The following is a 26,060-nucleotide window of genomic DNA, read 5'->3' on the forward strand; positions in this document are numbered from 1 at the left end:
GCTTTGCAAGTTTAAAAAACAAAACAAAGAAAAACCCTGGAAACCCCTCGCCACTTTTCTTTCCTCCTTCTATTGCCTCTTTCCTGGCCAAACAGTTGTATATTGCACTATGATGCGTTTTCTGTGATGCAAACGCTTGTGTTTATTTTTTCTTTTTTATTATAATTTGCTGTTGTATAGGGTTTACGCTGTCAAATCAGTTGATTTATATCAAAATTATTTATCAGAGAAGATAATATTGAAACATTAGTCTGTCCAAAAAACTGTTTAACTTATTGGGATTGTATGTTTGCGAGTGTTGAAGCACAAACAATACTTCCATGTGTACCTAATATGTACTAAGGTTGTCTAATAAATTGGCTTCCATTATACTGAAAGACTGAACTTTTTTCTATTATTTCTAAAACAAACAACAACACACAGTCATTCTTTTTTTTTTTTCATTACGGAGTAGTGAAAATGACGTTGGATCGACATCGGCACAAATGAGCAATAAATAAAAAAAACAAAGTACAAAAAGCATATCTAGAACATCGCATTTTAAAATATATCATCTATACAGACAAAAAAACCTTTGATATCCAGCATCTGAGGCCCTTGGTACATCAAATGATTATGGTTTGAAGAATGACCATCTAAAACTGAGCTCATGGCTCATGAGTGCATTTCATTTACAGCAGAAAGAGTTTCTACATCATCAGAAAATGAATTTCTACAGCGACTAAAATAAGACTGAGGTTAATTTCAGATTTCTGAAAACTAGTGTCACATGATCAAGAAATGGCTCAAAGTGCAGAACTAATTCATGAGAATATACAGGTCTCTGTAGTACGTCATAGGTTTGAAAATAAATATGATCTATAAGACATAATAGTGTAAACAGAGTTATTGTAATGTTTACCAGCAGATAAAAATACATGCTTTGGCCACCTGAGCAGGGCGGGGGAGAGAACTATCTTTGAAAACATCAGCAAAGAAAACTTACAAAGAGGATTTGAGATATTCACTTTGGTCCGACTCAGTTCTTTTGGCTCGTGCCTCGTTCTGCAGCTGCTTTTGAGTTAATGACTCTCAGTCTTAGTGCCTGTGATGACAGTTCACACTAGTAGCTGCAGGACTGAGTGAGCAGCTCCTGGTACTGCAGTCCAGATGCCAACGAGCCAGCCATGTGCCTGGAGGTGTGTTTCATGTGTCGAGCTGCTCTGATGGCTTTGTTCAGTGAGCTGTCCAACGAGCGCTCCCTGTCAACAGACAGTGAGCGTCTTTTCGTCCTCCTCCTCACCTCCCCAGGACCAGTGACCTCGGCAGACATCGGAGTTCTGTTAGGAGAGACGTAGAGGGGGGACGAGTACAACCTGAGGAGATGGTAAAAAGTAAGTAAGGATCAGGACAGAACAAGATGTTTCTATGTAACATTCTCTCAAAACTATATATGAAAAATGTTATGTATCAGAAACTGTTCAATAAACTGCACATAACTTGCACTATTTTGCCTCAAAACCTCATCCAGCAAACCTCTCAGCTGAGAGGGAAAACCTCCCTTCAGCGCAGCCATGTGCACTTAGGGAACGACCTGGCCAGTCAAGCCAGCGAAATCTTCCTTCTGTGTTTTTAGACTGAGGCGATAATGCTGTGTGGATTCTGGACACAGTTTGTCATCTTTAAATTTAAAATTAAATAGAAAATAAGGATATATAAATGAAATCTGTTATTTGCATGTTAATCTAAAAGTCTGGGAAACAAAACAAAAAAAGAAGCAGAAAATGAAAATTTTAGGCTTTTAGGATTTTTGCATACTGTGTCAGATGAGTGTGTGAGCTATGAGACCAGCGCACTTACAGGAGTGGTGGAGGGCACACTGGCATGCACTGCAGCAGTGCAGGTGGAGCTGCAGATGCAAAGAACCTGCTCCCCACTGCTCCATCAGGGGACTCGGCTGGCTGGTACTTTATGTGTGTGGAAGTGTCGGAGAGTCTGTGACTGTCTGCGAACCACAGAGCAGGCCAGGAGCTCCATTAACACTTAAAATAATTGCACTCATTTCATTTACTGCAGACTAAATTTATGAGTCAAGTGGAAATCGGGCATAAATTTCCACACAACTAAACTCTTGTCTTTGTGTGGTGAAATAATGGATTAGCCACACAAAGATAACAGTACATCCTTCTTCTGATAAGGATTTAAACCTCAGTGCTCTGTGCATCTGAAACGCATCTCATGGTCTCTAACCTGGCTTAATGACTTTGTATGATTCGAGGCGTCCGCAGAGAGGACATTGATGGCAGCAAGTGGAGGAATGGAGCATCTCTCTACCGCCACCAGCTGGTCCTGACAGTACAGAGACATCATAGAAGAGGCTTTATGGAGGCTGATCGACTCATTCAAACCATAAAATTAATCCAGATAAAGCTTTAACATTAATTTAAAGATGTTTTTAACCAAAGTGCACTTCAGACACTTGGATTCTGCCCTCTTTGCTAGCAAACATGTTTATCCAGGCATTCATTCTCACGTTCAGGGGATGCTCTGTGAAATGACAAACACTGAGAACAAACAGGAGCTTGACTTCTTCTGCTGTCAGGTTCATCTCCTTTTTCAGACACAGAAACAACAGGATGCTTCCCTGCAATACAGAGAGAGGTTTCCCTCAGCTCAAACCCTCAAGACTGCAGTGTAGATGACTGAGAACCTACATGGATTTATTTAACATGTCTGAACAGGTCCCACTGCAATTTCAAATTTCTGAAGCTGTATTTGACTGAATTTGTCTTTGTGTCTCCAGTGGTGTGGTAGGTGTTCTTACTGTGCTGTGTTCGCCTGCTGTAGACAGTAGTTGTGTGGGAAGAGCAGCTGTCTAGTGCTGCAGATGTTTGAGTGCATCTGGACACCTGAGGCTGTGGTGCACAGGGCTGCAGCGCCGATCTTGTCACTGAAAATAAAACACTGACTCAATAAAAATAGGAGTTAATGAGTATAACAGGCTTCAGAATCAAAAACAGGATGAGAACCTTAAAGGAGACGACACTGTTAGTCCCTGTGAGTGAACATGCTTCGGTTTGACCATACAAGCTTTCATAATGGCTAAATGAAATGAATAAACTGGTATCACTCCATCTCCCTCCTTGATTTTAATGATCATTTGTTAATCACGATGAACTCACAGTAATCATGTTGTGGCTCTTGTTGGTTTATAGCAGATTTTCTCCTGGCTATTCGTCTCTGTGTGGACTCCTCCGCAACCTCGTCCACCATCTGTGTTTCTCTTTTCCCTGCACTGACATCACTCCGCTGCTCTCTAGACCTGAGAAGTGGAAGAAAACTAAATTAACAGCAAGCAACAAAAAGCAAGTCTGCTATAAATGCTTAAAACTTCACTTGTGACATAACTATGAAATTTCCAAATCAGGCCGTAGAATATAAGATCACATAGTTCATTATGCATCCACAATTATTATTATTAAATAAATAAATAAAACTTTATTTATACAGCACCTTTCTAGACAGAGTCAAAAGTGCAGCACATCAGATAAAAAGTCATAAATTCCAGATGTTGTTAGACATCTGGAATAATTTGAAAAATTTGGGAATATCACCCAAAGCAAGCAAACACAAATCAGGTTTTTAGTGCTCCTACTTGGCAGCAAAGACAAGTGACTGTATAATCCATCACAGTAGACTGACTCTGTGGTTTTATGTGGAGCATTGAAAAGAAAAAAACAAAAACAACCTGAAGCAAGATGAAGAGGAGCTTTGATTAGAGCTGTTATCCTGAGTTGATGGAGCTGATCTAATAGAGCTGATAGGCTTCTTGTTTCTCAGACTATCTTCTAGTCTCTCCTTCAGTTTGGTTACCTCAGCCTGCAGTATCTGGACTGCATCACTAGAGGAAAACAGAAAAAGGATCTTTACAAAATAATCCACCTTTGCAGTTCATATGTAAGCTTGAACTAATGCACTATCATACCACACCAAGTTTTGTGGCCAAATATTGTGACGTGACCTCTAAAATGCTTTACTGTGGAAAATATGCAACTAAACCATTCAGCTGGTAAAAAATGGATGGCAAATATTGATGTAGGTGCACTCGCATTCTGAAAAGAAACAAGAAACACCACACCGTGCAGGAAACAGAAGCTCCTAATATACAACCTGATTCAACAGCAGGCGATTCTGTAATAAAATACATAAAAGAAAATTATAATAAAAACATTACAACTAGTTTTTGGCGTGATCATGTTACTGCATTATTGTAGCAACAGTTATTGTCATTCATCAGAAATCATTAGGATTCACAGCGACACTGTAGAGTGACTATCTACTGCCTCACTCTCAGAGCTTTGTGTTTCTGGGACATTCTCCACTTGTACTGTTGACTTGTTTGCTTCAAGTCCCATCCAGACACTCACATGCAGTTCTGACTGGAACTCCTTGCTCGTGGAGAATCGCAAAGGTGGTGCTGAGTAGTGGTGGAAGAGCTTGAGTGTGAGCTGTCGAGGAAATTGATAGATTTGCTGTACTGGTCAGTCTTTTCACCTTCAGAGTCAATGCGAGCTGTAGAAATAAGGGGAGGTCAGCAGCTTAAATACTCAAAAAGAGAGAGAGAGCACTACTGATTACTAAGTAAATCAAATTGGAAACTCACTGCCGTCACTTTCAAGTCCAAACTCACTGCTGCCACTCGCCACCCTTTGTTGTCTCAGATTGACACAGCGCTTTGGAGAGCAGGAGGAGGTGCGTCTCCTCACTGCCCTTCTGCATCTCTGTGGTTGGTCGAGGCTGAGGCTAAGTCGGGAGCTCATAATCAGGTCTTTAGCTGTATGACTGTGCAACGGTGAGGAAAAATGAGATGGTGCAAAGACTCGGCCTGTCTGAAGACTCGTGCTTCCTTCCTGAGGCACTGGAACACCGCTGCACCATAATGGACAAAAACAAAAACACAGAAGACTTAATCAAAGAAAAAAAAACAATCACTTTAAAACAATAGAAAATCACATCAGAATGTGTTGTGTGTGTTATGGGGTGGGGGATGGCACCTGAGCTGAAATTATTAGTGCAGTAAATCACTATGGAGGAAGGGAGGCCGAGTTGGACTCACCTCTCTAATGCCCTCTGGTGGAGAGGACTGGAAGTTGCAGGAGTTAGACGGCTGCTCTCTGAACCAACAAACCCGCTGTCTGTCTCTGGAGAGATGATACCATCCTACAAAACAGAAGTTATACAACATTAATACTGATCATCACACTAGGCAGCTGCAACGAATATGTCAAATCTTTAGTAAAATAAAGTGTTTTGTTAATCATTACAGAAATATTTTAGTATTATTGTAGGGTCTTTATCTCATAGCATAAACCACCTTGAGGCGACTGCTGTTAAATAAAGTTTATTTTTTTAGCTACTTTGAAACTAATTAAACTTTGGCATGTTAAAAAGAGGCAATTCAAATAGTGCACATATACACTGATTGAGTTAGTCCAAGGATATAGGGAGCATTTTGCACTTATATATCAGCTGTATTTAAGAAGTCACCCATAGAGAAACCACTGATTGGTCATTAATTGACACTGTTAAATCTAAGCCTATGCAAAAACAAATCACAGAATATGACGAGCTTATGTTGAGGCGAAGTGAGGAGGAGGAGAGGGACAGGTGCTGCTAGGGTGAGACAGACGTCTCTCACGGAGTCCTTTAGTGCTGCAGGCAGGCAACATGTTCCGATAGCGCACAACTTCAGTTTTTTTATTTCTATATGATAATTGTGCATTATTAAGTGATAAGAACAAGTAATCTGATGCCCTTTAATCATTATGAAGCTGTAATTTGAGATACAATAAAAGATACAATAAATAAAATACGTTTTTGTACAAAGTATCGGTATCGGATCAGTATCACCGATACCACCCTGAATTTTACTTGGTATCGGATCGGAAAGGAAATCAGTGGTATCGCACATCACTAGCGCTGATCTGTCAGCTTGTTAGTAATAATAATATTATATACAATATATTAATTAGCACAAGGAAAATGCATGAGTAAAACAATATATAATAGGCTATACCTAGCTAACTAATTTGCTAAAAATGCTAATGCAATAAATAGTATTCTGCCAGTGTAGACATATGACAGTATGTTGCTTTAATAGTGCCAACAATATGTGTATGTAACCAGGTTCTTCCTTTTAGTAAAATTTAACTGTTGTTCAGTATTTATCAGCTCCAAATCCAAAAATGATCAGCTCATTTTCACTCAAGCTTGGTAGAACCATACACCATACAGGCCATAATAAAGCAACAGTTTTACTCGAACTGATACAGGATAAGTGACCATCAATATCACTGACCTGAGAAAACACTCTCCTGCCCCCAGCCTGAACCTCGGAGCTCCTCACCTCTGACACTTTTACATCTCCGAGGCTACTCAGACTGCTGCTGTGAGACTTTCCCACCTCTACCCTCTTTATGTTACTCTGACGAAAAACAGGAAACATCATGAGCCGGCTGGAGGCCGGGCGAGGACTGGACCTGCTGTTTTGCTGTTTGTTCACGTCAGAAGAATAGCCCTGATGGTCTGATTGTGCATTCCTGTTAACAGATAATTGGAGAGAATTTAGTCCAGTGGTCGGAGAAATTAGCTTCCTCCCAATTGTGTATTTTTTTTTACTCAATTTTTTGTCCAATAGAAAAAACAAACTGCTGCTGGTGAAAATGCAGACCATCTTGCCTTTTACTTTGAGACTAACCTCTGAGAGAGAGTTTTCCAGACTTCATTGTTTCCAGTTTCCTGTCTGTCCTTGTGTTCAGACTGCATGTTAGTTCTTAAAGCAGGAGAGGAGAGAACTGCTTCATTCAGGCTACGCTCTAGAAGTTTGGGAAGCTCCTTGATGCTTCGGTAGCTAAACAGATGGAGGAGAAACAGTTAAATAATTAAAAAGTCCCAGCTGCAGGGCTCCTTATTTATCAGATTTCATAATATTGATGCATTTAAATATAGCTACTCACTGATTCACTGCCATGGTAAAGTCCTCTGCAACACTTTTAATTTTGCCCTTCAGAGGATTGAGGTAGAGAGTTTCTTCATCCTCTCCCTCGGACTTCTCTTCATCGTTCTCTTTACAGGCTGAGCTCACTTCTGCTTCCGCTGCCCCAGAGAGCAGAGGCACAGGCAGGACCTCAAAAGAGAAAAAGAGAAAAGTAATTGACAAGATAAAGTCTGGTAAAGCTGTGATCCTGTCCTGAACAGGGATTTCATCATAAACCAAAAATAGTCCAATTTTGTGAAATAAAAATGCAAGTTTTCCACTACAAACCACATTAAGCAGTTAAACACGTTATGTATAACACACTCACAGCACTCACAGGTGCAATTTCAGCTTTTTCCATTTTGCCTAAGGACAGTTCCATATAACAGTACACTGGAGGAGCTGGGATCTAACCACTGACCTTCTGATTTGTGGTAATCAACCACTCTGCAGATGTCTGCCTTGTAACTAGAGTGTGAATGAATGCAATTCCCTACACTCACTGTGCTACAAGGGCACTAAAAACACATACCTCCTCCACACAGACTAGGTTTATTACAATTTTCCCACGCTGCTCACAGAGTCATAATAATCCCGGCCATACACAGAATAAAATGATGCTGTTGCTACCTGTGGGTGAGTGAAGGTTACAACATCCACAGAGAGGGCAGATGGTGTGGTTGGTTGAGGAGGTGGAGAGGGGGGAGTAATCCAGGTGGGCTGATCCGGTTGCATCTGTTCCACCTGCTCCTTCAGCTCGTCCGTACGCAGCCCACACTGAAAGATCAGCCCCTCTAACTCCCTGATGCATAACATACATGTTAAAAAAGAAAAATGAATCAAAACAACTGAGTAATGAGCACACATAAATGCAAAATATAAAATGTATTCAGATGTAATGCTGGACATCAACATTACCGTTCTGGGTCAAACTGGCTGATTTCTATGCCTCGCTGCTGCAGGAGTTTGTGCTCATCCCTCGCCAACAAGTATCCCCTCTCCAAAGATTCGAGCCCCTCGGCAAGCTGAGCCATACCCTAAAAGAAAGAACTTTTATGTATTCCATTCAATATATGTTCCCATTAGATGTGATGTTTAAAAACCTAGAGAATTCTGCTGTGCTTTTGTTGCTTTTACCTCAGTTTGTTCAAAAGGTTGAAGTTTTTTGCTTTTACGGAGATCCTCAAACGTCTGCAGCTGAATGAAAAATCAAAAGGTTTATCATTGATTAACTTCCTAAATGACCATTATTACCAGCCAGCAAATCGGATCATTCTCATCTCTAAAGATTTAATTGGCCAGTTACCTGCTGCAGAAATGTTTCGGCCTGGCTGAACAGAATATTGGCTAGCTGCTGTCCAAGCTTAGAGCCTGGTTCGGTAGGACCGGTAGCTGAACTTCCTGTTACATGGACAAACAGATTAGAAGGAAAATGCACACAATGCCTGTTGTATACAATCATCAAAGCCAGAGACAGTTCACCCAAAAATTCTAAATATCTGCAGAGTCATTTCTCCATTCAGATAATTGTGGTGCAAGCTGCCCGGTTTAAAGATACTGACTAATACAAGATTTAGCAGCAAAGAAGTAACCATTAAATAAAATGAAGATACCCTGATCTGTCGTGGGTTTCTGAGCCCGAGGAAAATCAAATTTTAGCAACTTTGAAGCACCGCAGTTTAGTCCTGATTGCACGCAGTGGCCGGGATTTGGTGGGTCAGAGTACAGGTTAACCTGGAAGAAACATGAAAAACAAAAACAAACGTGTTCTCAATAATTAATACCTAGCCTGTCTGTATGTGGACTTCTACATTTTGTAAGAGACACACTGTTTCACTGTATAGTACTTTTACCCATAAAAAATGAGACTTCAGCAGGTTTTGATCAGTGTTTGTTCTAATTTCTCATTCTAGAAATGTGAAGCGAGTCAGATTAAAAAACAGTATACACACAGCAGGAAAACACTCCCATCTAGTGTCCACAGGTTGTAAGCTTTCACTAAGGCCTCACAACTATTCTGACTAACACATAAGGAGGGTACTGAGGTAATTAAGGGCAGGGGAGAATAACAGAGTTTGGAAAAAAATGAGTTAAACATAGTCAGTCATCAGCCAACCAAAGTGTGAAAATGAGCTTGACAGTCACTCAAAGCTGTAAATCTTTATGACCTTTAACGGCTCTCAGAAGGCCCTTTCCCCACACACACACAGCCTACATATTGCAAAAGTAAACAGCTGCATGGCACCTACAGGGACACTTTAATATACAATTAAGAGACAACAGAGATTAATCAGAAAGACAAAAACCCCACTTAAAACCTAAATTCAGATCATCAATCAGACTGGAACCAGTCAGATTTCTTATTAAACTGGTTATAAGCTCAGCTACAAAAGGTAAATCTACTGGAACATATGTCTAATCAGAAAAAAATACTTACTAACAAATATCTGCAAATTTTGTTGTAAAGGAACTCCTCCCACCCTGCCTGGGTGAGGGGAGGATAGAACAGATGGTGGTTCAGTTTGTAATGAATGAGATGGGAGAAAATGGAGGTGAGGAGTTCAGTAAGCTGATTTCAATTAGTGCTGAATGTGAAGCACTGCAGCACAAACAGAAATGAGCCACCAAATCTTTAAATGACCCAATTCCGAACACTTCAGCACTACTCCTGCCTCTTCTGTATTTATTTCAAATCCCACTTTTCTGAGATTTGTAATCATTTGTATGACATACTGCTCTGTCTATGATGCGCTGAGCCTGCCTGGACCTGGGATGCTGATTCTCTAAATTTCTGTCCTGCAAAAATGAAATATAGACATATAAATGTTGTGACATAATGAATTTATTTCATAATTCTAATGATTCAAATTTTAAGCTCTACTTTGAAAGTACTTTCACAGCTGTTCAACTATCGAAAGCCACATAATTACTCTTTGTTGACAAGAAAAATTCAATAAATGCCTAAAATTTAAGTAAATAAGTTGTATATCACTTTGAAGTTTGGTATTAACTTTAATATTTTATAGTGGCTTAATGGTTAGACCACTAATAATTACATATGATAGTGAGATGTACTGTTTTTCAATCCACACCATTAAAAGGTGATAAATTATAGCTGGATCTCTAGATTAACTACCTTGGCTTCCAGACGCAGACGATCAATGGTGTTCTCTGCCTCAGCGTACTTAGTCAGCAGTCTGTCGTAGTCTTCCTGCAGCCAGAGGAAATAAAGGAGAAGGAAGTGAGGAGAAGCAGTGCAAAAGAAATGTGACATGAGGAAAAAAAAGTGAGACAAATGAAAATGAAAGGGAATAAAGCAAAAATGGGGGTGGCGATAAAAGAGAGGACTAAAAGACTGGAGCGGAATTTAGGTCCAGTTTAGTCTAATTCATCCTGTGAGGCTGTCAAACGTAAACAAAAGCTGAACATATGAGGACAGCCAGGCAAAATATCTCTGTGTACTTTGGTTTTGGATTTGCTTTTGTTGGCTGTCCAAATAAATGGATGGATGTCTTAATGCTCAGTTTCAGTATAGTAACTGAAACGCTACAGCAGACAGTGACATTCTGGGTAATAATATTAAACAAAATTCATTCTAGAAAATGTATTTGTATGTTGTTGTTATATTATAGTTAAAACTAAGTGAAGAGAAATCGGTGTCTTATTTTCACGTTCAATAAAAAAATGAACAAAATGTCTCCATTATTCAGATTCCACCACTGTGATGAGTTTGATTTGAACCGTGACACTAAAACAAAGAGGAAATAAAGTGGGGCACCCTAAAACTACGAGTCTCATGTGCCATGTGTTTAAATGCGTTTCCCCTATTTTTCCCATTTTAAAACCTTGAGCTGGGAGCTGAGATGAGACTTTTTCTAAATATATTAGTCCCTTCTGGCATATCCATGTTTGATGTTCACACATTATTAAATTCTAAGTGCGTCCTGTGTGACGTTTTCGCCTTTTGAAATGAAAGCTCGTACTTTAAGTCCAGTCAGTATTGGCATTCACACTAACCTGGAAAAACTCAGACTTCTTCATGACATTTTGACTTGTTATAGTACAAAAAGCACAGATCTTATTACTGAAGCTTCAATTACGTGTCCCAGCAGACCCTGTCAGTGAACCTGTATTCACAGAAATAGAACCTCCCCTAAGCAGAATGCAGCCATCATTACTACAACTTTGATTTTAATACTGGGACAAGTTAGATATCTTCTGTCCATCTCAATCAACTTTAGTGGTTTAAAGTAATTTTACAGAGAACTCTTCCAAACTGAAATACCTCTTAGTCTCTACTAGTACCTGAAGCTGATTGACCAGTGTGGTGGCCTGCTGGTGGCATCTGAACTCCTGAGGCACAATAGCGTTGATTGCACTGGTTGCCTGTCCGTCAGAATCTGGCGAGGTAGGAGATTCACCAGCGGTGTTCAGTAGGACTTCTTTCACTATATCAGCAGGGGATTTGAAGACTATAGGTGGCTCGGGTGATAAGGACTTCCTCGTTAACGAGGACCTGCTCTTGGGGGGCTTGTAACCGCCTTTGGGAAAATGAACTCTGGGTTCGACCTTCGAGAAGTCTGGTGTGTGGTAACTCAGAGGCCCCTTTCTGGAAAAAGAGAATTGTGATGTATGAAAATAGAAAAGAGCAAAAAGAAAGCCCAAATAAAATGGTTAATAAAATGTGTTTTACCTAGATTCGTCCTCTGCAACAGCATTGCTCCTGGTTCTAGGCGTTACCACGTCCCTGTCACGACGTGTGTTCTGTTGTTTGTTGGGCCTGACTGTGCCGGGGGAATGAGTTCTTGAATATGCAGCCTCAGGAGAGTGCTTCCTTATCTTTCTTGGTGTGGGAGTGGGGTGACTATGCTCCTTATCTCTCTTTCCTGATTCTTTTCCAGGGCCATTACTTAATCTCCTGTAATGATTTGAGATGACCTGTTCAGAAAACAATGCTGCTGGCTGAGGCGAAGCCCTGAGCTTTATCTCGGGACAGCGAGGACTGGAGTTGAGGCTCACGTGGCTACTGTTAGACTCTTGAAAACTTTCTGTAAAGCTTATTTCTGGAAAGGTTTCAGCTTCAATTCCTGGGGCAGTATTTAATTCCTCGGCAGTGAAATGCAGACGATGGGGTAAGGCAGAACAGGAGGCTGGACAGGAGACACTGTCCACAGCATGCAGCTGAACGCTAGAAGATTGTCCTGAGCTGATCTCTTTTTTCTCTTCTTTATCACGATATCCTTCAGCGAGTCCTGCCAGCTTTCTTCCAAGCTCCCCTGATGTTCTAGTGTGCTCAAATTTCTTTTTACTCCAATCACTCCTCCCTCTCTCTTCTCCATCTTTGTCATCATTCGTCGTGTCGTGGTGTTTGTTCCACTCAGAAAGATGCTCTGCTACCTGCTCCTCCATTCTCCGCCTCACCTCCATATCCTCTGACCACGTTTTTAACTCATCTATAATTACAAAAAGAAGAAGGCATGAAAAAATAATAAGGAAGCAAAAAATGTTTTGCGCAACAAAGGACTGTGTAGTTTTAATGAATCACACAAATGTGCACCGTCTTTGGTCTTCAAGCGCAATCAGTTCCATGACTCCAGCCATCAACAACCAAACTTATTTTAAATTTGGCAGTTTCCCTTAAGGTCATCATGTTGGGGACCCCTCCTCCCCAAAAACCTCGCCAGCGCTTCTGCAATTTTTTAGCTTTCTCTGCTTTAGACAGGTTCACGGATCAGTAGTGATGAGAGCTTTGTCTCAGACCACAACTCTGTACTAAACTGCTTGTTTGTTCCTTATTGTCTAAAGCCCAAGGTGGCACATAATGTGAGGAGTAGAACCAAGGGGATCCATGCCATTATTCAAGATTCACTCAGTTGTTCACGATGACCTTTTAAAAGTGTTACTGTTATGTGTCAAGGTGTGTGAGGAAAATATTCTGAACAATGTCAGTGTTCACCACAATCCTACTCACTAGATTTGGCTAAATCCCGTTTTGTTTTGACTTCTCAAAATTGCCCAAAGAGACTAATATGACGGGGAGACAGGCAAAATTTTGTGTGTATTTGTAAAGATTTTACAATTGTAAATTACTCTCTACAGTAGAACCAAACAAGCAGGGACCTCTTTTAATCACCTGATGACAAAATAATTAGTATCTCGAGAACAAAGACAGAATTTACATTTTTCAGTTGTCAGGATTTGTTTGTTTTCTATCATCTTAAGCATATTATTTTTAGGTTTTAGAAAATATAAAATATGAGAAAACAAAAAAAATGAAAACAATTATTCAATTGTTATTCAAACAGGTCTCAGAATTAGGTGTATTCAAGTGCTTTAGAGTGGAAACTAAGAAATGAAGGTCAAGAAAAAAGTTAATAAATTATAAATGAATGCTCACAGGATGACAGTTTTCCTGTATCTTCTTCTGTTGGTTTATGGTGCGACAGATGCTTACTCAGCTTGTAGATCATCTCCTCAGACGGTGTGTCCCTCTCAGCCACACTATAATCTGCCTCCTCTGGGGTGAGGGATCCAGGGCACCCATCTGAATTGCATTCCTCCAATTCCACATTTTCAAGTGCCTCTGACAGTCCAATGATACCATTCTCATCCATTTGACTAAAAAAGTCATCCTCTTCTTCTGCCTGTTCTTCATCCTCTTCATCCCACTCATCCTCTGATATAGCAGTGCTATTAGGTGAGGAGTGGACCGGGGCAGGGGTCCAGAACAGAACCCCTGCTGTGGTGTTCTGTCTTGTTTCCATTCACCTTGCAGCCTCCCTCAGTTCTTTGTTTTGACTTCAGTTACTGTTTCAGCCAGGCCTGGGAACCTTTAGCATCTTTTTTAGTTTCTTTGGCTCTGTAGCCACTTTCAAAACCATGGTGGAGGAAGTTTACAAATTGCGGTAGAAGTCATTGAGCTGGTGGCAGTCCAGAGGTAACAGCTACAGACTCAGTGATTACTCTTCAGTGCTGAGGAACAGGAAGCATTTGGATGCAATACCTGAAACACAAACAAGCAACCGATACTTATTTCACTACATGTAACACTTTGCAATGAATCAAGGTTAACACACCTTGAGTAGCACGATTTGTTAATGCAGAAGATTTGAGGCTAACCCCAATTCCTAATCTATTTTCCATTGAAATAATTTAACAAAAAAAAAAAATCATGTCACAGATAAAAAACAAACAAACAAACAAAAAACATCCTAGACATAACAAACACAATAAAGCCATGAAAAAAGAAAGAAATTACAACACTCTTTATTTGCTTACTTGCTTGGTTTAGGTAACGGCAATTATTTCCAATTAAAATAAACAAAAAACAAAAATTAAAGTTCTAAATTGTCTAATCCTTCAGTCTAAAAGCTTTTCTGTTCTCTTTATCAGTGCTTGTATTTTATTTTATTTGCATTGTACTAAACAATACAGTCAAACTCATTGGAGAGAGCTTTTAATGCCATCTACACGACTTTTTTTTACTCTGTTTTAACACTGATCAAACTCTGAGACAATAAAACACAAACAGACTTGACCAGGATAATAATAATCAGTAAATTCAAAACTTAATACCTTTACTATATACATAATTAAAAATGTTCATAAATGTAATCATAGATGACAGAATGGGAATACACATATAATCTACCAGCTAGATGCTGCTACCTTTAAGAAAAGGCTCCTGATTATTTAAAGCTTAGTTGACTGACTATTTCCTTTGAAAATGTGCAGTTCAAACACTGACTCGTGATATTTTAGGATATCATGAGAATATTTACAATGCAGCACGTATGGACCGGTTTTCTAAGGTGACATGAACTTTGTGTTTACACCACTGATTTAGAATTCTTTTTATTGCCCCCTGCTCAAATCCTGTACCATCTGCTCACACCGTACAGCTTTTACACACACTACTGAATTCATCTCAGTTGCTTAACTCACAGGAAACACACACAGTATACAGGTAACAGATCCTCGATTAGTCTGCTAGTTCAAAATGTCACATAGCAAGTCTCCCAAGAATTAGCTTGGAGCTGCAACACTCACTATGGCAACTCCACAACATGAGCTCAAGTTGTGTTTTCAGAGTGTGCAGTTAAACATCTCTGACAGCTATACAGCCAGTGGCTCACTCCCAAAGCTGCATTTCAATGTGCTAGAGCAAGGGTGGGCAATTAATTTTCCCAAGGGGCCACGTGAGAAACTGGGACCGTTGTGGAGGTCCAAAACAATAAGCTTATAAAAAGATACAATTAATACTGAGCAGAACTGAGTTCAACTTGGTGGTGCAGTCCTCCTAATTGCCAACAGGTCTCAAAGAACATCAAGACCATGCATATTTAAACTTTAAGCTATTTGGATTTGATTGCTTGAGCAGCAAAGTCACACTGTGTAATTATCACTTACTTCCACTTCCACTTACAGAACAGCTATTTCATAATGATGATGTAGCTTGATTATTTTGGTTTTGAGCCAGCAGGTCAGGAAATAACAACTGCATACCGGGTCATGGACTTTAACATGCATCAATGACAGAAGCAAAGTCTTGCAATTAACATTTTAAAACAAAGCGCAAGTAAAGTACACACTCTACAGCACTCACATTTCCATTAAGAAAAGTGGTAACCATGGTTGGTTGCTTCTTTCATCAATATCCCAGATTACCAAAAGAAGATTATGAAGCCTGGTGCTTCTTTCATCTCTTAACTAACATACAAACGTTACACACAAACACACTCAGATTTACCCACAGACGCGCATGCACAGACTCGCATCACGCTGAGTCCTTTCATACACAAATCACTGGCGACTCTCCACACAGGCCAACATGGCAAACTCACCATGCATTTAAACTAGACCACAAGGAACAAGAGCACGCAGCTCTGCGCATAAACAACATGAGAGGTAGGTTTACAACAACAGTCATTTCAGAATAGAATTGCTTAGAGCGCACAGTGTAATTATGGTATTATTTCTAAGGTTTCTTCCTTCTTGGACAAACACGAATTTTCAGGCAAATGAGGACCAAATCCCCACCAGGCTGTTGCTGAAGTGAAACTGCACAAGCCACAAATTAATGTGATGCAAATATATGTATCACCTGACAGTTTAGTGCTCATTTTATTTTAATAGATTCATAGCCATAATAAAAATTTCTTCACCAAAGATTTTACACACAAAATGAGATTCTATTATTTAAGCCATGCAAACATGTGGTCAAATTACATTTTTGTTCATTTTTTAAGAAAACTGTATGTGAAAGTCAAGCTTACTGATGCTTTAGCAATAGCTTGCAGTTTAAAGTGTCTGAAATGTGATGTAGAAATAAAACTGTGGATGTCAAGAAAGATTTGCACATTCACTGGGAAGAAAGATAAAGCAAAAACCCTGATGTGACTGCAAAGTGCTTGGAGGACGGTTTAGCTGACACAGTAGCAACAGCTCTCCTTTCATGCAGCATTTATGTACAAAAAGGTTCTACATGAAAGAATCATCAGAAAAACTTTACCTGCTACCTCATCACAAATGTCAGTAGAGAGACGATGAACAGATAAAGATCTTTAGTTACAACCATTTTGGAGAAAAAGAAGGTGGGGAATATTATTAAAAGAACACATTTCCTACTGAGGACTGAGGTCGAAATACAATTATTATGAATTTTAATAATTCAACTAATCATGCAGTCAGCCCAGAAAAGTAAACTAAAAAGATACAGAGCTTCCAGGATAATTATCCATGTAATGGGAGGAAATAATAATAAAATTAAAATGAGGTAAGACAGCATAAAATGTAATTCCTAAATTCAGAAGCTTTTACATTATCTGTATCTATAGGAGCTTCATTTTGGTGAGGAAAAAGAAGCACAAAAAGAACTCACCTGTTACTCTGCTCATAACTCCATGTTCATGCCCAGGAGAACTAAGTATTTAACTCAGCTGCCAGATTTGGGGGGGGGGGGGGGGATGGGGTAAGCTGCTCTAAATCCCTGACAGGGGGCTTCACCGATTGTAAAGAGACAATAATCATCATGCAGAACACGAGACTGAAAAAACTCGGTGCTACAGACAAACTAATCACAACCAGATGGTGAGGCAAGCCAAGAATACATGTATGATGCACAGGTAAGCTGGATGTTCGGGAAGGACAGAGATGAGGAATGACAGCGTGAGAGAAAAAAAGGATAGATGATACGGAGGAAGAGGAGAGAATAGAAGAAGAAAAGCTGTCATAAAATCAACAGGGAATATATATGTTTTCACAGAGTGACACTTGCTGAATTTTGAGCACACAGTGAACAGAAGTGTAGGTGGAGCTGCCCCACAGAGCACCGATCTGTTTAGAAACGCCTAGTGAATAAGATATGGCAGCTAATCTCCTTAGGAGGCACAGGGAGCACTGAGGACACAGGATGAATATGCAGAAGGAGCCGCTCAAGAGAGTGATTTAATATTTTTACTGTTATTTTAAATACTACTGAACTGGAATGCTCTGGCATTGGACTTTAGACTACAAGCCATATTTAACAATACATTCATTCAGTGCTTTAAAAGTGCTAATTAACCTAACCAAAGCATGTCTTTGGACCGTAGGAAGAAGCAAAAGTACCAAGAGGAAATTCAAAAAGGCAGGGAAAACAGGCAAACTCTACGCAGAAGGACACCAGCTGGGATTTGAACTAGGAAACTTCTTCCTATGAGATTATAATACACTGCCCACAATGACTGTTGACTGGTTGACTAAATTGTGCAGTGTCAAAATACGCTGTCATTCATTGAGCAAAACATTGGCAACTTTTGTAAGCAAAAAGGCGATTTTTTTTGGCAGAACTGGCAACAAGTCTGGACCTAATTTTGACCATGTGCTTTTGACTATCCAGCCTCAATACTCTGCCTTACCTGCACGTAACCTGTACGTTACAATGTTTTCCATCTTTATGCACCTTCTTACTTCATACTCCCAGCGGACTCTGAGTTCAATAATATTGACATACTAACAACATTTTCAGCTTCCTCTGGCAGAACAAAAGGGTAAATAGACTGGTGCATGTATAATTTTCATCTACACTTACTAAACACTTTTTTTTAGGGCTTTTTTACACTACAAGCTAAACCCATGAACAGACTGAAACACTTTTATCACACACACACACACACACACACACACACACACACACACACACACACACACACACACACACACACACACACACACTCTGAAAGGAGTGCATAATTTGGGATTCAAGGACACATCTAGATGCAGACTGGAATAGCCCCGGAGCGAACAACTGACCTTCCAATTAGTAGACGGCCCACTCTACAGCCTAAGCCACATCACCCCAGTGCTGTTAACTTGCTGTTCAGTGTCTTTGCAAAATGATAATAATATGCAGTGCTAAAAACCAACTGTTAAGAAATCACAGTACAGTATAGCTGTATAGCAGTATATGTTAATAATAATAACAGCAATAATTACAGAATTCAAATGTTAAGGGACTTAAGATCAAGTAAAATCAGGTAAGGCTTTTCTTATACAAGTATATTTTGAAATGTGACTTAAAAGAACTGACTGAACCAACTGATTTCATAGCCTTGATTAAAAAAATGCTCTGGCCTCTTTAGTTTTCAGTCTAACCCCAGGAACAGACAAAAGACCTCTCCCCAAAGAACTTAAAGCACATACTGGTGCAGATGGTACTAAGAGGTCAGAGAGGAACCACTGCCTTTTTTATTGGTTTCTTCCAGCCTGGCCTCAGAGCAAACAATAGGAAGTATACTTCACGGCATCAACACTTCTTTCATTCAAAAGAGGGGACAGAGAGAGGACAAAGAGGGGGCATGTCACCATGGCAAACTGGAAAACAGAGCTCTGAATGAAAAGTCAATTAGTGTATTTGAACCCTAACCATGATTATGGCTTTATATACCTAATAAAGAATTTGCTATTGCCTAAACACAGCAAGAACGTAATCCTGCATTAAAAATCTAGGCAAAAATGAAACATGTTTGAACCAGCCACCGTGCACATGGTGATATGATCTATGGAAGTTTACCCAAAATATACTTTTAAAATTTCCACGATTGAATTATCAGATAAAAAGATACAACATCCAGTGTACCAATCCTTGTTTCTGTTACTCTATGTCAATGAGACTAAATGAACGCACTTTCAGTATTAACACTATCATATATTCCATGACATTAAGGTTAAACTTCAGTTACAGAAAAAAAAACAACTAAAGTTTGGGTTCAGGTGGTGACACTTCTAGTGGATGTTAAAAACAACAGCTAATCGTGAGAATTCAACTGGGAGGAGCAACTGATTTTGCATGGAATCACCCCACTTTGCTGTTCACTGTATCCCAAATATCAGTGCTGCCAAAAGGAGTTGATTCTGTAGAGATACTGTAAAAACATAACTTCGTGCCTTGGGAAAGCCAGGTAAGAAATCTACAGTCTTCCTTTGATCCACAGTTTCAGGCAGCATCAATATCCTTTCCCCCCTAACCACCTCTGCTTTACAACAAGGACTTCCAGTACTATAAAGAAAAAACTTGTTCAGATATACAAACAAACAAGTACTACCAGCCAGTCTGGTGGGCTGTGGGAGCCACAGAGCAAGAACCACCGTTGTGAAGAAATCTAACAGCATTACATTACAACTTACCTCGTACAAACACAGTAATGGGTCGATACTGGAGATGAGATGACCAAAAAGACTTGAGGGATTTCATGATGGGCAGATTTCACAGCATGGGTCGGTTGCCTTGAAAACAGCAAAACTAAAGAGGAGAAAAGACCCACCCCTGTGTCACCATGGCACACACACCACAACAAACCGCCATCAGTAAACAGGGTTCTGGGGGTTTTAGAAAACGGTTAAACAGCTCACTTCACGGTTCGTCGCTGTTAGAGTAACGTTGAGAGTAAACCGTTAGTAAATGTAAGCTAGTTCTACAGTAGTCACTGCCAGTTTTAGAACTTAGTTATCGTTACTATCACTAACTCCTTATTCTCTAGTTAAAGCAAACCTAAAAAACCCACACTCCGACCACTTTCAGCTACATTATGTTGACAGGTTAATTCCGACGCAGTTACACTGCTACACTCATTTCTCCAATAAAAAGAAAAGTTGAATTTTCTGATAATTATAGGGCTAATTATCAACCTTGGACGTTGGAGGAGCGTGGCACTGATTTAGCTGGAAGAACAGTTACTCGAGGCGAACTACATGGGGAAATATTAGCCCTGAGCTTATACTTCAGGCATTTTATTCTCTTCTAACCACGTCGTGCATAACTTGGCCATTTTTAAAAGGTGATATTGACGACAATGATAACGCTTTCCACCCTAGCCTAAACTCAGTGGTTGAACAAAAGCGTTTGTTGCGACCAGTGAAAACCTGACAGGCAATAGTGAGGAGCATAATTTTAACCTACGCACCCAAAGCTTGAAAGCTTCAACTCAACATCTGAGTAGTGATTGGTTATGATGGTGCTCAGGGGCGGGACTTCTCTTAAATCAACATACAAGGGAGGGTGAGACCACAAGAGGGCACCGTTGCACATGGTTTAATTTTTTTCCTCCCATATTTAAAGGCAAGAAAATTGATCTTATTGATACTCCGCACAGGTTTGCACAAACTTAAAGACACAATTAAACAAAATAACACAAAAGACATGAAATTCCTTATTTGTTTTATTTGTTAATGAACTACTGTGCGCTCTAGGGAGATATCAATTTTGTTGTATTCATTTAATAACAATAAAGGTGTTCAATTCAGTTTTTAAAAAGGTAAAAGGGAATTTTTAATACAATGTAAAGGGGAGTAGCGTGTACAGTGCTGTGCAAAACTCTTGAGCCATCACTCATTTCTTTATAGTTTCCATTGCTTCCAATATGTGAGGATTCTTTAAAAGAGTGACCATGATCTTGAGCAATAGTTCTCCAGACTTTCTGAAGGTATTTCTAAATTTTCATTTGGACATTGGCTGTTTTGTTTTGTTTTTTCAGTCCAGTCTTTATACCTGACACATTTCAGAGGAATCTATTTTGGTTGTTAAGCCACTTAACACTGATCTACAAATCATTCAAGCATAATGAAGACACCTACCTCAAATGACACAAATATTAACAGACAACAAAGAATCAGTTTTAAAGTGTTTCTTCAGGCACCTTCTGTGATGTATGGTTTGGAGATGGTGGCACTGACAAAAAGACAGGAGGCAGAGCTGGAGGTGGCAGAGCTGAAGATGTTAATATTTCACTGGCAGTGACCAGAATGGATAAGATTAGAAATGAGTACATCGGAGAGACAGCTCAGGTTGAGTGATTTACAGACAGTTAGAGAGGCAAGGCAGAATTTTTTTTTTTGGACATGTGCACCCTTTGTTCAGTGGATACAGTGAACAAAGGATGTTGAGCATGAAGCTATCAGAAAGGAGGAAAAGAGGAAGACCATAGTAACAAAAAAAGTCAGAATGAAAGAAAGGAAATGTAAAAAAAAAAAGAAAGAAACAAAGACACAAAAAACAAAAACATGGTTGTAGGGAAAGAGGATATGAGGTGTGACAGAATGGGACTAGGGAAGATGGAGGCAGATGATCTGCTGTGGCGACCAGTAAAGCAAGCACCCAAAAGAAAAAGGGGAATGCACCTTTTTTTTTTTACTGTCAGATTGTTACAAAAACACATCTTTTTTCCCATTTCTTGAGCTCAATTCATGAAAACTGCCAAAGATGACACAGTGTGGAATGCATTAAATAGTACTTTTTCAGCTAAACTTGGCATATCCATACCTGGCCAGGGTGTACCCTGCACCAGTCCTATGGGAGCTACCCCTGCAACCCTGATAAGGATGAGCAGCAGAGAATAGATGGATCTGACAGAATCTGTGAGATGCATCTAGCCCTTCAGTTGATCCATCTACTGTTAGCTGAATGCTCATTAGAAACGGCCTCAGTGGGTGGATGGCTGTAAAGCCAGAGGTATGCTAAATTACACAAGAACTAGACTGGAAATTGGTGACAACAGATATGATGGAGTAATGAATCAAAATGTAAAAATTGTTGCTCAAATGATCATCTGTATATACAAAGGATTTCAGGAAATAGGCAAACAGTACAGCCATCTCTAAAACATGGTGGAAGCTCTGTTATGGTTTGGGTCTGTGTTTTTAGCCTGTGTTTTTTTATCTTTTCAAAACTGAACTGACTGAATTACGAATGCAGAAAAGTACCATCAGATTTTGATCCACCATGCAATACCATCTGAAAAGCATCTGATTGGAAACAGTTTTTTTTTTTTAGCATGACAGTGACCTTAAACACACTTCAAATGCATATCTGGATAGAGAAACACAAAATAGAACATTATCAGGTATGCACTGGCGTTCCTGAAACACAGACCTCAATCTTATTGAAGCAATGTGTGATCATTTTGACAGAGAGCTGAGGAAAAGGAAGCCAACATCCAAAGAAGAGCTTTGAATGTCCTTCAAAAAGCCTGGAGAGCTATTCTCGAAGACTACCTAAAGAAATGGCAAGAAACCTTGCTCATAAGAATTCAGGCTGTGTTGAAGATTAATGGCAGTAATATCAAATATTACATTCCAAGTCAACTGGAACTATGCAACATATATTTGGTTGTAACATGTTTCAATAAATCCCTTCACCTATTTAAATAAATATGGCAAAATGAAGGGTGGCACAAGACTTCTACTGTACTATATATATGTACAGTAGAAGTTAATATTTTTCATCTGCCTTACCTAGTCTGTATTTGTAAACTAATTCACATATTTCGGTGCTAATGAGTAGTTGGAAACATCTTGAGAATGCAAATAAAAAACAAAACAAAAAAACTTCTGTGGTATGAGTCTTATTCTGAACCCTTGGAGAGACTCAGTGCAGTAAAAAAAAAAAAAAAAATAGCGCAAAGGTGTCATTTTAAGGTGTCTGCATATATAAGACAAAAGAGTGTACTGTATATCAGAACATGCATAAAAATTCTCCCCATGGTGTTTGTATGTTTAAGAGTGACTTCTCTGTAGGATCTGAGGGACTAAACCGAGAGAAACAGAAAGACATTTGTCCATTAAACTGACATTGACCAGCCATCTCATATCTTCTGACATTATCTGTTGAATACAAACCTTTTATTTTTAAAAGGAAAGCCATAATCCCCTTTGGTAAGGAGCAGCAACAAAAGACAAACTGTGGTAGATTGCTTTCTGGCTTTAATAGAGGGTGCACAATGGCAGAGCTTTATGTGGTCCCTGGCACAGAATTGCCAGGAGAGATTACCTGTATGTTTCCTGTTTCCAGGAAAATACATTTAAGAGGGGGTTTTTTTCAGATAACAAAAAAGTTAAATATACCAAACAAAACCAAGTCACTACCTTATAATCGTCTTTTGAGATCTGACGGCAGACACACAAGCTGGTGACATGAGGACTTTCAATCATAATCTTTCTTAGAAGCAGGCATATTGTAGCTGAATATCTGTCATCTTCTAGGAATTTGTATTACCATTACTGTTTCACAATGCTCAAGGGGATGTGTTCTGATTACAGTTCATCATTGAAATATGCAGATGTTACAATGACAAATGAAATAGCAGGAAATATCTCAATAACCCTGGGAAGTATGAGTGCATGGCATTTTTTATTTTTAGTATAAAAAATTGGTCACTTTATTTAACTGACATTTTTGCCCCTACAAGAAAAAAGAAAAACAAAACTATGATGTAACATCATTTACCAGATTTATATTATCAGTAGCTTAAACAGAGCTATCGAGGCTCTCATGAGTCTCAGCTGGAGACAGAATTGGATTTGCGGCTTGCTGAGGATGGGCTCTGCTATTTGTGCAGCACTTGCTCGAACAGGATACTCATGCTTTCACACAACACTAAAAAGGTGAGCAGTTTACAAATACAATTTAATAGAGGATGTTCCAATAGCAAAATAAAAGCTGTGGTTTTTTTAACTGAAGAAGGGGTTCACCTGCTTCCAGTGCGACTTCAGCAAAGCCAATAAATGCTTTGGTCCAACAATAAAGTTGTTTTACTTGCTGCAAGTGCTGCTGGCTTTGTGACCTCTTTATGATTTTTCAAATTAATATTCAAACGAATGTATTGTTGAACTTGAGAGAGGCTTATGTATTACAGATAACTGCATTTTCTTGCTGCTTTTATATCTTTGCTTTGGAAAGGAAGACCATCAAAAACAGTAATACTACTGTTACAAAAACAGTAACAGTAGTAAATCGGAGGATTGTGTGCATATTATCAGAAATGCAAATTTGGCTCTTAACTTGAGGGTCAAGGGAACGGTGCTAAACAGAGTTAATGTGAAAAACAATTTTGTGATGCCACAAAAACATAATTTTAAGGCTAGTTTATATTGATTTTTTTCTTCTGCTTCTGTCCTTGAACTCTCAGAGCTGCACACAGATTGTGTACTCAACAATGGAGACTTAATAAGTTTCTCAACATCTATTGGACACACAAAAAATGTAGAAAAGCAAATAACCCAAAGCAAGGGAATTGTTGCGTTGAGCATTTCGAAAATCATGAGCATTTATTTCGAGCACGCAGAACGAAGCAGAAGCGGCCTGCTAAGTGTCTCAAAGCAACACGAGCACGAGTGTTGCCCGGCCCTCATGTTGAGTGATGTGGCCTGTTTCACAGAGTCAATGTTCCATTCATCCATGTTTCAGACTGAGTTCAGGCCAAGGCTTCAGGCAGCCCAGAGAGGTTCTTTCACATTAAACTGGAAATGGTCTTTAGCCAATTTTGTCAGTTACCACTTTAAAACCCTTGCTTTAAAGTTATAGACACTCTACAACTTTCCTTTTATCAAAACTAAAGGACCAAGCTAAAACTTCATGAAACAGCCACAGAGCAAATTGTATGAAGAAAATGTTTAAGATCATTTGAAATAGTTTAAACAAGAAAATGTAGATGCTGCAGTCAACCCCAGCCTTAAGGACAAGCTGCAAAATAGACCACATTTCACAGTATTTCAAAAGCATGTACTCTTTTTCAATATGTAGTATTATTTAGCTGTAGGCCTCCAGTCATATTACAGCATTATTATCTTTGGTCGTATTTACTGAATAGCAGTTATTAACTCTTCTTTACGTGTAGAAAAGTCAGTGTGCAGATTCTATTCAGTCTCTATAATTTAGTGAGAGTGGAAAAAAAGGATATATGTGTGATTTGTGCTCCTTTTTTCTGCTTTGTTGTTCTTTCACAACAGATTTTATCACATCTGCAGTGCATGTGAATTATAAACCTGTGTTTTTGGAAAAAAACCCCCCATTAAAGTCTAAAAGAGCCAATTTTGTCACGTAACCCAACAGATGCAACAAGTCATTTTGTTTCATTTTGTTCATCATTAGCTTTTCTTTGTGTTATAATGTACTCCCAACAGGTGCTGGTAGCACTCCTCAAGCATATTGATTTGATAGCATCACACAGTTGCTGCAGATTAGTTGGCTGGACATCGACAGGATTGCTCTGTGAGTGAGATCTGTGAGTGTAGAGGTCATCTGAGCACAATGAACTCACTGTCATGGTCAAGAACCCAGTATGTGAGATGGTATATTATCCTGCTGGGAACTGTCATTAGTAGATGGGTACACTGTGATCATAAGGGGTGAACGGTCAGCAACAATATTCAGGTGACCAGTGGTGTTTAAAACATGCTCGGTTGGTATTAAAAGGCCCAAAATGTACTAAGAAAATACCCTTCATGGATTACACCACCACCACCAGCCTGAATCATTGATGCGAGGCAGGTTGCTTCTGTGTTGTTTACACCAAATTCTGAGATTATGATCTGAATGTCACAGCAGAAGTCAAGAACCATGAAACCAGGTGAAAGTCTTTCCGTCTTCTATTGTTTGGTGAGATCTTGTGAACTGTAGCCTCAGTTTCCTGTTGTTAGCTGAAGGGAGTGGGACTCAGTATGGTCTTCTGCTGCTGGAGCTCATTTTCTTCAAAGTTCAACATGATGCACATTCAGAGATGCTCTTATGCAT

At 39.4% G+C, this 26,060-nt stretch overlaps 1 protein-coding gene across 9 annotated transcripts; it reads right to left on the reverse strand.

Annotated features, from left to right (window-relative positions):
- Window positions 1-430: 430 nt before the first annotated feature.
- Window positions 431-20,243, reverse strand: akna (AT-hook transcription factor). 9 transcript variants are annotated; one of them, XM_080876365.1, is made up of 24 exons: window positions 20,183-20,204; window positions 19,682-19,796; window positions 13,413-14,018; window positions 11,709-12,468; window positions 11,321-11,624; window positions 10,152-10,226; window positions 8,629-8,749; window positions 8,322-8,416; window positions 8,153-8,212; window positions 7,934-8,052; window positions 7,646-7,817; window positions 6,996-7,165; window positions 6,737-6,889; window positions 6,338-6,578; window positions 5,096-5,199; window positions 4,643-4,908; window positions 4,407-4,551; window positions 3,728-3,880; window positions 3,162-3,301; window positions 2,804-2,929; window positions 2,513-2,623; window positions 2,230-2,328; window positions 1,840-1,984; window positions 431-1,355 (listed from the first exon to the last, which is right to left on the reverse strand). In XM_080876365.1, the coding sequence occupies exons 3-24, from the start codon at window positions 13,777-13,779 to the stop codon at window positions 1,103-1,105; spliced, it is 4,179 nt and encodes a 1,392-aa protein (XP_080732491.1). In that variant the 5' UTR covers window positions 13,780-14,018; window positions 19,682-19,796; window positions 20,183-20,204; the 3' UTR covers window positions 431-1,102. The 9 variants fall into 9 exon arrangements, with proteins under 9 accessions (XP_080732491.1, XP_080732492.1, XP_080732490.1 ...); XM_080876366.1 differs by having other exon boundaries at window positions 13,470-14,018; window positions 19,682-20,242; XM_080876364.1 differs by having other exon boundaries at window positions 19,682-20,242.
- Window positions 20,244-26,060: the final 5,817 nt, after the last annotated feature.

Source organism: Rhamphochromis sp. 'chilingali', assembly GCF_963969265.1.
Source record: "Rhamphochromis sp. 'chilingali' genome assembly, chromosome: 2".
In the NCBI taxonomy this organism is placed as follows: domain Eukaryota; kingdom Metazoa; phylum Chordata; class Actinopteri; order Cichliformes; family Cichlidae; genus Rhamphochromis; species Rhamphochromis sp. 'chilingali'.

Bases quoted from the DNA above. Each gene is read 5' to 3' on its own strand.
- akna (XM_080876364.1), bottom strand. From the start codon at position 13,779: ATGGAAACAAGACAGAACACCACAGCAGGGGTTCTGTTCTGGACCCCT. The intron at 8,053-8,152 runs GTAAAAGCAACA...TCTTTCTTTTAG, and splicing joins AACCTTTTGAACAAACTGAG to GGTATGGCTCAGCTTGCCGA. The intron at 2,624-2,803 runs GTAAGAACACCT...TCTGTATTGCAG, and splicing joins CAGCAGGCGAACACAGCACA to GGAAGCATCCTGTTGTTTCT.